General features: G+C 59.0%; 1 protein-coding gene across 3 annotated transcripts in view; it reads right to left on the reverse strand.

Annotated features, from left to right (window-relative positions):
• Positions 1–12,702, reverse strand: part of NSD2 (nuclear receptor binding SET domain protein 2) — a 76,171-nt gene that overhangs the window by 17,887 nt on the left and 45,582 nt on the right. For all 3 annotated transcript variants that reach the window (XR_005720623.1, XM_040237691.1, XM_040237692.1), the window contains 4 exons: positions 8,544–8,688; positions 6,330–6,448; positions 4,302–4,383; positions 3,127–3,251 (listed from right to left, as the gene is read on the reverse strand). Coding sequence is in view for 2 of the 3 variants with exons in the window: in XM_040237691.1 (XP_040093625.1) it covers positions 3,127–3,251; positions 4,302–4,383; positions 6,330–6,448; positions 8,544–8,688 (471 nt within the window). In the remaining variant the exon portion in view is untranslated. The remainder of the gene's footprint in view (positions 1–3,126; positions 3,252–4,301; positions 4,384–6,329; positions 6,449–8,543; positions 8,689–12,702) is intronic.

Genomic DNA, 12,702 nt, shown 5'->3' on the forward strand with positions numbered 1-12,702 from the left:
GAGCCTGGCAGCGTGAAGAGGCCCCCCGCGCCCGTGAGCTGACGGGCACGGAGGCCTCTCCCCACCACGCAGGCACGTGGCCCCCGGGGCACACCAGGCGGCCGCCCAGGACTGAGGCGTTTAATGCGGTGGCTCGTGTTCCACAAAAGCAGCCGAGGGAGAGGCGGGCGTGAGTGGCCTGGTGACGGGACGCCTAGAGAACGGGTACTGAGTCGGGAGATTGAACGGTTCACAGCGATATTGCAAACGACAGTTTTTCCTATAAATTCACTACAGCTAGTGTCATAGTAAAACTGTTCAGTAAAAAAAGACAGAATGAGAAGTTCTCCTGCCTTCTATGCTGGAGATCAGTCTGCCGTCTGCAGGGCTGAACACACTCCATTAGAATGAGGACAGGCGACCAGGGCTCTCTAGAGTGTGTTGCTTGTCCTTTGCTTTTGAAGGTACAGATGCTGACATTGTTTTCAATAAAAATTCAGAAAGTTATGAACTAGAGGAGAAGAACGCCCTCTAACAGGATGAGCCCCTTCACTGTCCTGTTCTCCTCTCAGGCCCAGGACAGCCCCTGACCAAGGGCACCCTTTCGACCACTGGATATGAACGTGTTTCTGTTATGAGATGAATGTGACTGGTTAAATGGCCTTGATTAGGTATCTTACCTTGGTCTTAAAATTTGTTATGTTTTCTTCATTGTGTGTGTTATTAATACCAGTAAAAACAGACTGTCACACGTCTTCCGTGACTGCCTGTGAGAGGGTGCCGCTGGGTCTGCATGACGACACGCGGCCTGCAGCAGACGTCTCGGAAAGTTACGGCATGCTAAGCGCAGCACAGAGCAGCCGCGTTCAAATCCAGCTTGGCTGATGTGGCTCCCACAAAAGCTGTTACCATGAAGGCGAAAAAAATGAGAGTTTGCTCTACTAAGGGAATAAGAAACGCAGTTACAGAACACTCACACACACCGGCTCTCCCCAGGCCTCTGCCCCACAAGCGCGCGCCTCTCCTCTGTCCTCCCGCAGACGCAGCGCTGCCTCGGAAGGGCCCCTCTGCTGTGAGCCTGGCCGGCCACACACGCCTGTCTGAGAGGCGTTTAGACCGCAGCATGACCTGGAACGTCTGCAAACACCAGCCCTCTGAGAGCTCCTCATTGTAACAGTGAAAGGAGAAACTACCAACATGCAAAGGGCACGCGGCCCGCCCTGGCCGGGGCCAGCCAGCAGCAGGCCGGTGGCCACCCAGGGCCCACTGGAGCTGGAGCTGGAGGCTTGGAGGGTTTCTTTACACACCGCACTGCCTCCCGTGCTTAGAGAGGCGCTCAGCCCAGCAGACACTGGGACTGCACACTGGAGCTCAGGAGTGTTAGCACAGAAGCAGACAGGCCTTCTAACTCACCTAGAGTGAAGTTTAATAAACAGTGCACTTCTGTAAAAATGAATTCTAATGCGAGATTTATATACGCTGCACAGAAATGGCTGACAGAGAAAGCCTGGTGATCTAAACGTTTTTCTGTAAGGGACAGAACGCACACTATGGAATCTATGTATACCTTCAAAATGCAAAGGTGTATGCGTGTATCATCTCAGTGTATTTAATACATAGTACACAGGTATTTAATAACCTATCTACTTCTGAAGTTCCAAAGAAGTAAAAATCAATTAAGTCTAATGACTGTAAAATGCTCCGTCAGTCTTCCCAAGCTCAGACCAGATGTCTGAGCCAGGGAGACGAGGATCGCCCTGGTCCAAAGCAACCCGGGGCCCTGATGGACGTTCTCCCTTCCGCCCACCGGCCTGGGGCGCTGCTCCAGGTCCGCACCTCTGACCCACACGTCTCATGACAAGGAACAGGAGAGAGACCTCACTGGCCTTGTGCACTTCTGCTGATGGTATCTCTCAACAGTAGAAGTAAAAAAACTCCACCAAATAAGTGAGCCAAAGTATCAAACCAGAAAAATTCATTAGAAAGTTCTTTAACAAAACAGCTGACTGAAGAGAAACCGCCTACAGAACCAAAGCCTGCGTGGTTCCTCTTCTCCAGAACTGCAGATCACTTTCTGCTTAACGTCAGGATATGTGGACAAGAACAACAGGAAAGAGCTTTGTGCAGAACCTGCCTTTCCGCGTGTCAGTCAGCTCCGGGGCCCAGCGAGGCAGGCTACTGCCATGCCTGGAGAAAGACTGCCACCCGCGCTGGCTCAACAGCAGGGGGCCCACACAGGCCTGCAGGGCACCGTCCTGGCCCTGCACTCCCCCGGCTGCCCACCGGCTGGAGCGCAAGCGGAGCCCTCGGCCCAGAAGGCCTGCCCGCCTCTAACGGGCACGGGCACCCAAGCGTCCCCACCACAGCCCGCAGTGCCACCTCCTGACCCACCTGCTGCCTCAGGACCCTGTCCGAAACAGCCCAAGGTGAACGTCTCTTCAAAGATGTTCTAGAGACGGGACTCATGTCCACCACAAGGAAAGGACCACAGGGATCAAGGTAACCAGACGCTTCAACCTGAAAATAAGCTCCTTGGGCAGCCCTGAAACTGGGAATCCCAAACTCCCTCTGCACAGAGAAAGACCAGACCTCCACTGGAGGCTGCCTCCGCTTTGCTTTTGGCCACACAGAGGCAGGCTGGACACTGCTCGTGGTGCTGTGGCCCACGGCGTGAGAGCCTCCAGCAGCTCTGTGCACAGCGCGGGCCGCCAGGCCACAAAGCAGGGCTGTGGCCATGGCAGTCGTGACTCACCTCACCATCGAGCACCGAACAACACTCCAGGCTGAGTATGAAGCTGGAGGCCCGTGGCCACAGACGCACAGGCCCGGGCACAGCGGCCCGCCCTGCCTGGGGGTGGCTGCCCAAGGCCCGCAGGCAGTCTGCCGACATGGGGTCAGGTCAGGACCGTGTGGAACATCACAGACCAACATCTTGAAGACAGATTCCAAGCACAATGAAGTGCATCCACACTGAAGCGCAGCCGCGCTCGTGCACCACACACCGGGCGTGTGTTCCTATATGAAACACACACAGCCCAGAGAACCTAGCTCCCCCTCATCATCTCTGACCTCTACCACACACCTCAGCGTGGGCAACTACACAGCCTCCATTTGAGTGCGTGCTGACCACCCTCATTAAGATTTTACCTCGTTCTCAGTTAAGGACGCGGAAGGAGACGAGCTTTTGCTAAAGGTGAGGGTGGCGGCAGCTGCTGCTGGGGCCCGGTGGCGCTTCTTCAGGGGCTTGCAGGCATCAGACAGGTGTTTCGTGGCTGTAAGATAATTTTGGTTTATAAAATAAAGTTTGAAACCTTAAACCTTCAATCTCCCTCCTGCTTTCAAAGTACCCCTTTAGTAACTGAATTTCTAAAGATGAATTTTCTGGGCATTAACTCTTCGCTATGGGACGATGAGGGCTGGCGAGCTGGGCGGTGAACGGCCCGAAGCTCAGCCTGGGCCTCGCCAGCCCACCCACACCTGGTGCCAGCCCTCTTGCCCGTTTCTCTGCAGCCAAGCCCAGAGAGATTATCTCACCCACAAGAAGTTTAGAACATCTCTGAACATAAGGCAGTCAATGTAACCACAATACCACTATCACACTCAAAAGTATCGATTCTATCATCAAATATCCACTCTGTTCAAACTACTTACAAATACCTGTTTTGTTTTTGTAAAAAAAAAGTCTGTTCAATTACACTTTTAAACACCAGTACAGTTCTTCAGGGAAAATAAGGAAAAGAGCCACTTTCAATCTTCTCTTACTCTGAATTTTATTTTCCTTTTAAATTGAGATTTGGAGATGGTAAGCATTCTTCAGACAGATACATCAAAACATAATTAATGAAAAGGTAAAAGAAAAAGTGGCGGCCTGTTCCCCTTTATTGCTTTGACAGCTATTTTCCCAAAACATTTTAAGCTAGTTTCTTCAACATGTAAAACAGAGATAAGTAGTCATCACTCTCACTTTAGCAAATATGCATGGAGAACTGGGTGCTAAACACTGGAATTTACCGCAACAACTCGCACCTCAAGTCACAAGCCTGGATATTTCTGATTTGAATCACCTTTCAAATATAACTTGAAACTGAAGACAATAAAGCCGAGCAGAAGTCAGAAGAGCAACTTGGGTGAGCAGCGGCCGAGCACCGCAGCAACTTCCCGCCACAGCAAGGGCCCCGCCTGCACGGGAGCCTCCTCCCAGCTCAGCCTGCAGGCCCAGCCTCCCGCTCACCCGCCGTCCATAGGGAGGCTCCCTGAGGACAGGGCCGGCGCTGCACCCCCGGCCCAGCCCAGGGGCCTGGCAGCGGTGCTGACCACATTACCTGCCTGGCTCTTCAGCGAGGACGCTGCCTCAAGGGCCTTGCAGGAGTTCGTGCGGGCTGCTTTGTCAGTGATCGTCTCTCTCTGTTACAAAAAAACAAGAGAGAGAGAGAGGGAAGGAGGGAAGAACAACGAAAAAGCAAAGAATGAAAGAAAGTCTCCAACAGGAACCAACACGGGGCTCGAAAGCTGTACCGCAGAAACACTCCTGTGGACACATGCTCCGCACAGGCGTTGTGTGGCTGCCCACCAACCCCTCTCCATTCACAGGGGCCGATCTCCTGCCCCCCCCCCCCGACCCCATGCACGTGGAGAGCCTCCCACGGGGCCTCCTCGGTGCACTGCCCACCCTGCCCTCGGACCGGAGCGGACTGGCTCAGAGGCAGCCACCCTCCCGGTTGCGGGCAAGCCTGGGATAACTCCACCCTCTCACTGATGGTTCCCGGTTCTGAGACCAGCTCCAGATAAAGCTCACACACAGAGACCATCACAAAGCACGTTTCACAGCGGAATAGCAAAAAGGAATTTTAGAAAGCGTCATGAGCATGCGTCCACTGTTCAAATCCGAACACCGTGGCCCGGACCGCACCGTGGCGCCGCTGCCCAGGAGGCCGCCGGTTCCAGGGCACACCGCCTGGGGCCCAGCGGCAGGCGCAGCACACAGCTCACGCCCTGGCCACCCGTGCTCGCGGCACACTGGGGGTTACTGCGCACGGTGCGGCTCAGAGAGCTTCACAAACCGAGCCAGCACCACCACTCTCTGAAACCGTGCACTACTTCCTGAGCTGCTAGCTAGTAAATTTCTATCTAGCTACCTAATATGAATTTTGATATTTCAAATGTCTGGGGTCACACTTTTAGGTAAACGATTTATACAAATATCCCAAAGCAACCGGTGTCTGCGTGGCTGCCAGTAAAGGACCACTTCCAAGGCAGCAGCTGAAGGAGACCCTCAGCCCAGGCCGCAGTCACTGCACACTGGCGGCCCAGCGCGGGGGTCACCTGGGTCACTGGCTGGCTCACTGCTGGAGCCGACAAGGGCCCCGGGACAGTGCTCCCCGAGCCAAACGAACAGGGCGGGGCCTGCCTGCTCCCCTGAACTGCAAATACACCTTTAGAGAAATAAGAGGGTGCGGTGGCCACACTTCTGTGCTTCAGTAACACACGAGACTCATTTCCATTCTTTGAAATGAAGCAATAAAAAGAACAACATCTCAATTCACACCAGTGAAAGACCGTCTGGGAAATTCCCTGTGAGTCCACTGGTTATTCCACTGCAGGGGCCTGGGTTCAATCCGCGGTCAGGGGACTAAGATCTCACATCCCACCACGAAAAGACCACACAAGGTGCACTGCACAGTGAAAAAAAGACAGGTGAAAGTTACACTCAAAATGATAAACCAGAGTGCAACTACCCTGGGAGAACTACCATTAGATAAACACATGTTCAGCCTAATCTCGCTTCGTGACACCACCACCCGGGTCCCATCACAGAGCCCGTGTGCTCCTCACACACGGGCACCAACGCCGGACACGCAGGCCCGGCTCCCCGAGTACCGGAGCCTCGGGCAGCTCCGTGTTCCTCCAAGCCCCAGGTCAGCCCTGCCCTGGATACCACCGGCCCCTGCTAGAGCAGGTCCTGGGGCTGCCTCTACATCGGTACCTTGTCGCTGCATCAAACTGGTCTGCGCAGGCTGCTTAGTATTCCTAATTACGGAAACAATTATATGAATTACTAACAAATGGGATGAGTTCATAAAACCCATTTTTAATGGATATTCCAACTTCCTGAAGAATAACATAGAGAGTGGACTTTGATGTTCACCTGTCAACTCACTATTTACACACGGACTGATATAGTCTTCACTGAAGAGTCACTTTAAACACGCGATTCTGCTGACTCAAAAACACCCAGTGTTACTCAGTGTTCAGACCTGCTAAATCCCCTGGCAGACAAACGCTTGCTCTGCTCAGCGGCCTCCGGAAAGGAGCTCCCCAAGGACCCCCGCAGCCCGGCCCGGCGCGACTACCTTCCGCAGGCCGAGCCTGTCGGCCCTGAGCCTCTTCCTGGGGGCCTCCTCAGCTCCAGCGTCTCCACTCAGGGCCTGGGTCCTCTTCGCATGGCTCTTTCTCTTCCCACTGAAGTTACCTTGGGATGCGGATGGAAACTGACGTGAAACCCTCCCACAGGCTGCCCTCTGGGGCGCCGAGCAGCTGCCCGGCGTGCGCACGTGTAGGTCCGGCTGTGACAGGCCCCCCAAAACCCTGCTCGTTTCCGGGCCCAAGGGTCAAAGGTGGAGCTCTGGGTGTGACCCCCATGGTGCGCAGAAACCCTGATCTCGCCCGGGGCAAACACCCTGCTATCTGCTACACAGCGTCAATGTACCCAGGGTTTTCACAAAATCCTTCACTTACGTTCAAAGACTAGTGAATTTAAGTCGAACTTTAAAAATATAAATGACTTGCTACTTTTAACACATTTCCTTAAAGAAGCATCTTAAGGAAAACACTCCACGTCCACCTGCAAATTAAGCCCTTTCTACACGTTTGTGGGCTGTGCACATCAGGCGTCCCCAGGGAGACCACCCGGCCCGAAACTTAAGGGGTCCGAACAGCACTGACAGGAAGGCAAGGCTTAAGCGGAGAGTGCAGGTCTAGAGGGGCTAACCTGAGCAGCCAAGGTCTACTCAGTGCAAACCCTGGATCAGCATGTGCAGAACCGCAGCGCGGAGGTTCAGGGTTTCCTCCTGGACTGCTCGCCTCCCTCCAGCACCCCGTGGGAGGGTGCTGTCACCCTCAAGCCCTGCCGGGGCCACGGGGTGCAGTGGCCAGAGGCTCAGGCCCCTGCGTCCGGAGGCCCTGCTCAACGTGCAGTCCCGACAGTGCTTGAGGAGAGCCACGCTGGAGCACTGGCCTCTCCAGCGCTGGACCCAGACCGGCTGAACTGGCCCGAGCGGCCTTCGCTGAGCTCTGGGCCAACACAGCACCAGGTGGCCTCAGGGAACACCAGGAGAGGCCCGCGGAGCTGTGGCTGGTGGGGCCCGCCGAGCTGCTGCCCGACCGTAACCAGCAAGGGCCAAGGTTGGCCTGAGCTGCCAGGACCCCCTCAGGACCTGCGTGCCAGGCAGAGAGCCCCCAGGGAGGTGGAGTCACTGTCCTTCCCCATCAAGGACGGCTCTCCCCTTTCCAGGCTGTCTCCCACAAAAACAAGCAGGAGGGGCACCTGTGAACCCCGGCACCGACCAGGCAGACAGCGGGCACGGCGGCCTGGCCCAGCGTCCCGGCCGTCAGCCCCACGTCCCCTGCGGGAGGGCTCGAGGCCGGCAGAGCAAACACACCGGACATCCCGGGGGCAGGGACCGCGCCTGCCAATTATTTAGACGGTCCTCGGTGACAGAGCAGACAGTCAGGTCACACTCCTCAGGGAAGAGGAGACTCTGGCTTCAATAACGCCCACCTGTTCTTAAACCAGCAGTCACTGGAAAGGGACACTTTCCTAGAGTTACATACTGACGACGTCTGGTCAACTTCTGTCTTTTAAAAAAAATACACAAATCCTAAACACCCTGCTATTCTGAACCATAGCATCTGCAGTCAGCCCTGCACGCGAGTGACGTCTACTTCTGGGGTCATCGGACAGGGCCGTAGGGTCGAGAGCCCACCAACCAGGGTGGGGTCACTGGGGCATACAGGCAGCTGGTGCCCTCCTCCTGAGCTGGCCTGCAGCCCCCGTGCGCACGCCCTGCACCTGGCCTCTCCAAAGTGCCTCAGGGGCGAGCCTCAAGAGACGCAGGCCTCTTCTGCACTTTCAACTGACGCCCGAGCATGCCCACTATGTCCACATTGTGGGTGTCAGTCCCCACCGTGGCGTCCAGCGTGCAGTCGGCACAGCGGAGGCGGTCACACGTGTCCCCAAGCTCAGTGTGAAGCCTCCCTCCTCTTACCAGTGCCCAGGGCGAAGGGGCACTGTGTTTATACACAGTGACAGCCAGAGGCTGCCCACACCCACTGCCAGGCCACGGCCAGCCTCCTCACCCGGGAAGCTCCCAAGCCCACAGCCCTGCCCCAAGGAGTGTGACCCCGGCCCGTTAGGCGCGCCTCTGGCCCTGGAGGCCACACAGGCTGCCTGCCTCCCTCACACGCCCACCGCGTGGCTCTGGCGACAACGCACTCGGGTGGCTTTATCATGACCACGGTGCGCTGGGCAGGCCCGGCAGAGGATGCGGGCACAGAGGCGCCGTTACCAGAGTCTTCCTCGGACGGGGCCAGAGCCACGAATGCAAACTTGGTGTGATAGCGCGCCTTCTGCTTCTCGGTGAGCATGTTCCACTGCGAGGCGAGCAGCTCCTCGATCTCCTCGGCAGAGGCGTCCGGGTGCTCAGCGACCACCTGCGGGCACAGGAGGGGGTTAGGAAGGCCGCCACGGGCACATTCATCGCCGCGTCCTGGAACCGCGTCCCGGAACCGCGTCCCAGAAGAGCGCCAAAGGAAAGTGGTGTCTGCCTGATGTCGTAACTCACTGAAATCAGGGCTAGTGGAAGTGAGTCAACTGTATCTGTGTGAACGCAGGAAATGATAAATGACAAAAGAGAAGTGTGCACCTTCCCCACATCAGCCAACGACGGGTGCCTTACGACGTCCCAGCACCCTGCAGAAGCTGGCAGCAGGAAACTCCCCTGGGTGTGCAGGCGAGGCCCGGCCGGCGTGTTCACTGCGGCAGCGCCAGCCTCGCCCTCCCGGGGCGCGCCTGGAGGGTGCCGAACAGGCCGGGGGCCATGCCCCCCAGGAGCAGGGTCGCAGAGCACTCCGGCCCTGCAGTGCCCCAGGGAGCCCCTTCCCAAGGCCTCCAGGAGCCCCCACCTGCGCTGTGCGCCCCGGCAGTGAGGAGGCCCTGCCGCCCCGTGACGAGAGGTAGGGCAGGTGGGCAGGGCCACGGCCCCTCCACCCCGCGGGCACCGCTCTGCTCCTCAGAGGTTCCGTGCGTGTCTGTGTGCCCCGTGCTGAGGACCACTGACAGCACATGAGAGGCCGACGCACTGCGGCCAGAGCAGCCCCAGCCCACCCAGCACGGAAGCTCAGGGGCCAAGCAGTGGCTCCACGCTGTCAAATGCGGAGAGGGACCAGGGCATCCCTGGCAGGCCAACGGTCAGGCCTCGCTGCAGGTCAGTGAAGCAACGGCCGCTCACTCTGCCCACGGGCTCACAAGGACACCACCCAGCACAGCTGCCACAGGGGTGACAGGCGTCGGTCAAGCCGGCCCCAGCCTGCTCCCCCTGCCGCCCCGCACCCCCCCACTGCTGTGGGGCCTGGCCACGGGAGGAGGGGCCGCTGCGCCAGCCTCACCAAACACGGCCGGTCATGAAGACGGGCTGGCAACGGGCCTGAAGTGTGGTGCGCACTCCATGGTGACCATCGCCCTGCTGGAATAAACTACCTCAGACACAAGAATACCCCAAACCAGCAGTCACGACCTCCCCAGCGAGCCAGCCGCGTGGGGCAGGGGCGGGCCAGCCCGGGAGTGCAGCGGACGGAGTCTGGGCGCAAGGTGAGGAGGGAGCCACTGGGCAGAGCCTGGCCCGGGCCAGACGCCCACAAGGAGGAGGCAGGCAGGGAAGGCAGGCCCCTCCCGTAGCTGGGAAGGCAGCGGTTGCCCCGGAGGAAGACCTCCACAGCCTAGTCAGGGCCAAGTGCAGCGGGAGCAGGCTCCAGGAGACGCTTCAGGAAGGGCTCAACCGTACGCTGATGGACTCGGGGAACCGAAGGGCTGCCGACAAGCTCGATGGGAGACGGCACCACCGGCCCGCCCTCGCCTACCCGTGGAGCAGTGTTAGAGCACACAGCCCGCCGCCCCTGCCCCCCACAGCCTCCTCACCAGGCCCCTCTCAGCCTGCTCTGACCTCTCTGCTCCCTCTCGACCGCCTAGAGAAAGGAGGGCACCCCCCTTGAGCATCTCAGGCCGGGGAGCTTCCCTGACGGTCTCCACCCCGCAGCCGGGCTCGGCCCTCTGCTGCCTGGGGCCCTGCAGGCTCAGCACGGCGGGGCAACCCCTGCCCCTCCTCAGCACCAGGACCGGCAGCACGGGCGGGGTCTGCAGCTCATGTCCCCTCGCCCAGCCCCTCCATCATGGTCATGGAGACCTTCCCCTCCTTGGAAAAAGGAGACACGGAAAGCCAGGTACCCATGAGCCCAGAGCACAACCTGAGAAGCCCCTTGGAGAGGCTCGCCCGTCCGCAGCCTCCACACATGTTTGCCCTGGAGAGCCTCCTGCTGCCTCAGACTCACAAGAATGCTCCAGGGGCCCCAAGACTTCGAGTCCAGGGCGTGGAGGGCCTCCACCCTGGCCCGGGGACCACCCGCTGGGGGGCTGGCCTCCTGCTGTGATGGCACACACCTCTGGCCCCCGCCGCCACACACACACACACCTACTGAAGAGGCTTACTGAAGAGGCCACCTGGCGAGGAACGGAGGCCCCGAGGGCACCAGGGCGTGGCACCTTGGGCAGGGTTCTCAGCCCCAGTCCAGCCCTCAGGTGACACAGCCCCACCAAGCTGACATCTTAAAGTGACCTCACGAGAGACGCTGAGGCGGAACCGCCCCGCCCGGCCAAGCTGCTCCCAAAGTCCCGACCCACAGCCTCTGAGGTCAGCCGCACAGGTGGCTGGTTTTAGGCCACTGCGCTTCGAGGTGACCTGTTACAAAGCAACAGGCGCCCAATACAAATATTCATCCAAAGAACCGAGACAGAGACACTGGCACCCCCTAAAGGAGCTGTAAAAATCAGGGCAGATAAAGAGGGAAAAGACCCTTTAAAAATCAGAAACTGTGCAGGAAACAGCTGCTAATAAAACCGCTTCTGGGGACTCTGCAGGTGGCCGAGAGCTTCAGAATCCGCCTTCCAACGCAGGGGCGGGGCTCAGGCCCTGGGGCCTCGGCCGGTGGTCTGGCGGCCCAGAACCTGCCGTCCAGTGCCGGGGGCAGGGGCTCAGGCCCCGGTCTGGGCGCTGAGGCCCCACAGGCCGCAGCGCAACTGAGCCCGAGCTGCACGACTGCTGAGCGTGCGCCACGGCCAGACGCCCGCGTGCACAGCTAAGGCCCCCACAGCCGAAACAAGCAGATCAAAGCGCCACAGGCACTGGCGCCCTAAGCTAACTCTCCTCGTGGGAGGCTTGCAAGCCACTTGCGGGTACCGCTCAGCTGCTGGGGGCCACGCCCCCGCCCTGGTCCCTGCACGGGCCTCTGTCCCCTGGACCTGCGTCCTGCACGCTCCTGTCCCTTGCCTCAGGGGGAGCGGGACTCGGGGAGTCCTCAGCCCAGGAGCTGGACTCCAGGAGGAGCCAGGGCTGCGTGGGCAACCCAAGCCTGCAGCACACAGACTAGTGAGCAGAGCGTGTGACAGAGAGCTCAAGCCACTGCAGGCAGCGTGGCACTCTCCTTCATGGAAGTTGGAAATCGTTCTTTTAAAAAAAGCAGCCAGTGGCGACCAGATGTCCTTGACGGGCAGTCTTCTATCTGGTGACTCCAGAAAAGGAGACTCCATCCACTCCATCCCTCCAGGGCCGGCCACTGGCTCATTAACAACCAAACAAAACCACCCTGGGGTGCACGGCCACTGTCCATAGGAAAAGCCAGGTCATTCCACAGTGTGGGGTCAGCAGTTTCCTGCATTCAGGACCAGCGTCACTTCCTACAGAAGCAGCACCGCACACCTGCAGGAACAGGCCAACGCCGTCCGGACAGCACTGGGCCCTCAGAGCCGGCCCAGCCCGCGTCCAGCAGGAGGGCGGGCCTGCGGGCCCCACCTGGCAGAGGCAGGGCCAGGCGGGCATCTGGCTCCGCCGCAGGCCTGACTGTGGCCGCGCACCTGCAGCCTGGGGTGCCCACAGCAAAGTTCTGGAGGGACGCTCAGATCAGACAGGCTGTGCAGTGGGGCTGCAGGGCTCTGGGCTTGGGGCGCAGCCCATCGGCACCTGCGGAAGCGGTCGGCCTACTTGCTCTCGGCACATACCTTAGTGCTAGAAGGGTTGACTAAGAGCAACTTGGGTCCCCAAAGCAAAAAGGGCGTCCTCTGGAAAGCGGCCTGAGGTCTCCCTCATAAACTCAGACAAGGGCACGTTCTAGGGAGGCGCAGACTGGGGAGCGGGGCAAGCGCGGCTGGCGGGCAGGCTGTCACAGCAGCACCGCCTGGCATCTGCGCAGGCACAGGCCTGGATACGGCCAGCGTATCTCTGAGGACAGACGCGGGAGGCAGGGAGGCACCAGCGGGCAGCAGGCGAGCGTGCTACAGTTTCACACTTTGGTGATGGGATCTGAAGGTCCCTATCCTGGACGTGCAGCAAGGCCGCCTTCATGGTTGAGCAACGCTGCGGGAGCGGCCCACAGCCTGCCGGGCCTGCTGGAGCATCT

This window comes from Oryx dammah, unplaced genomic scaffold, assembly GCF_014754425.2.
Source record: "Oryx dammah isolate SB20612 unplaced genomic scaffold, SCBI_Odam_1.1 HiC_scaffold_3, whole genome shotgun sequence".
Classification (NCBI taxonomy): Eukaryota; Metazoa; Chordata; class Mammalia; order Artiodactyla; family Bovidae; genus Oryx; species Oryx dammah.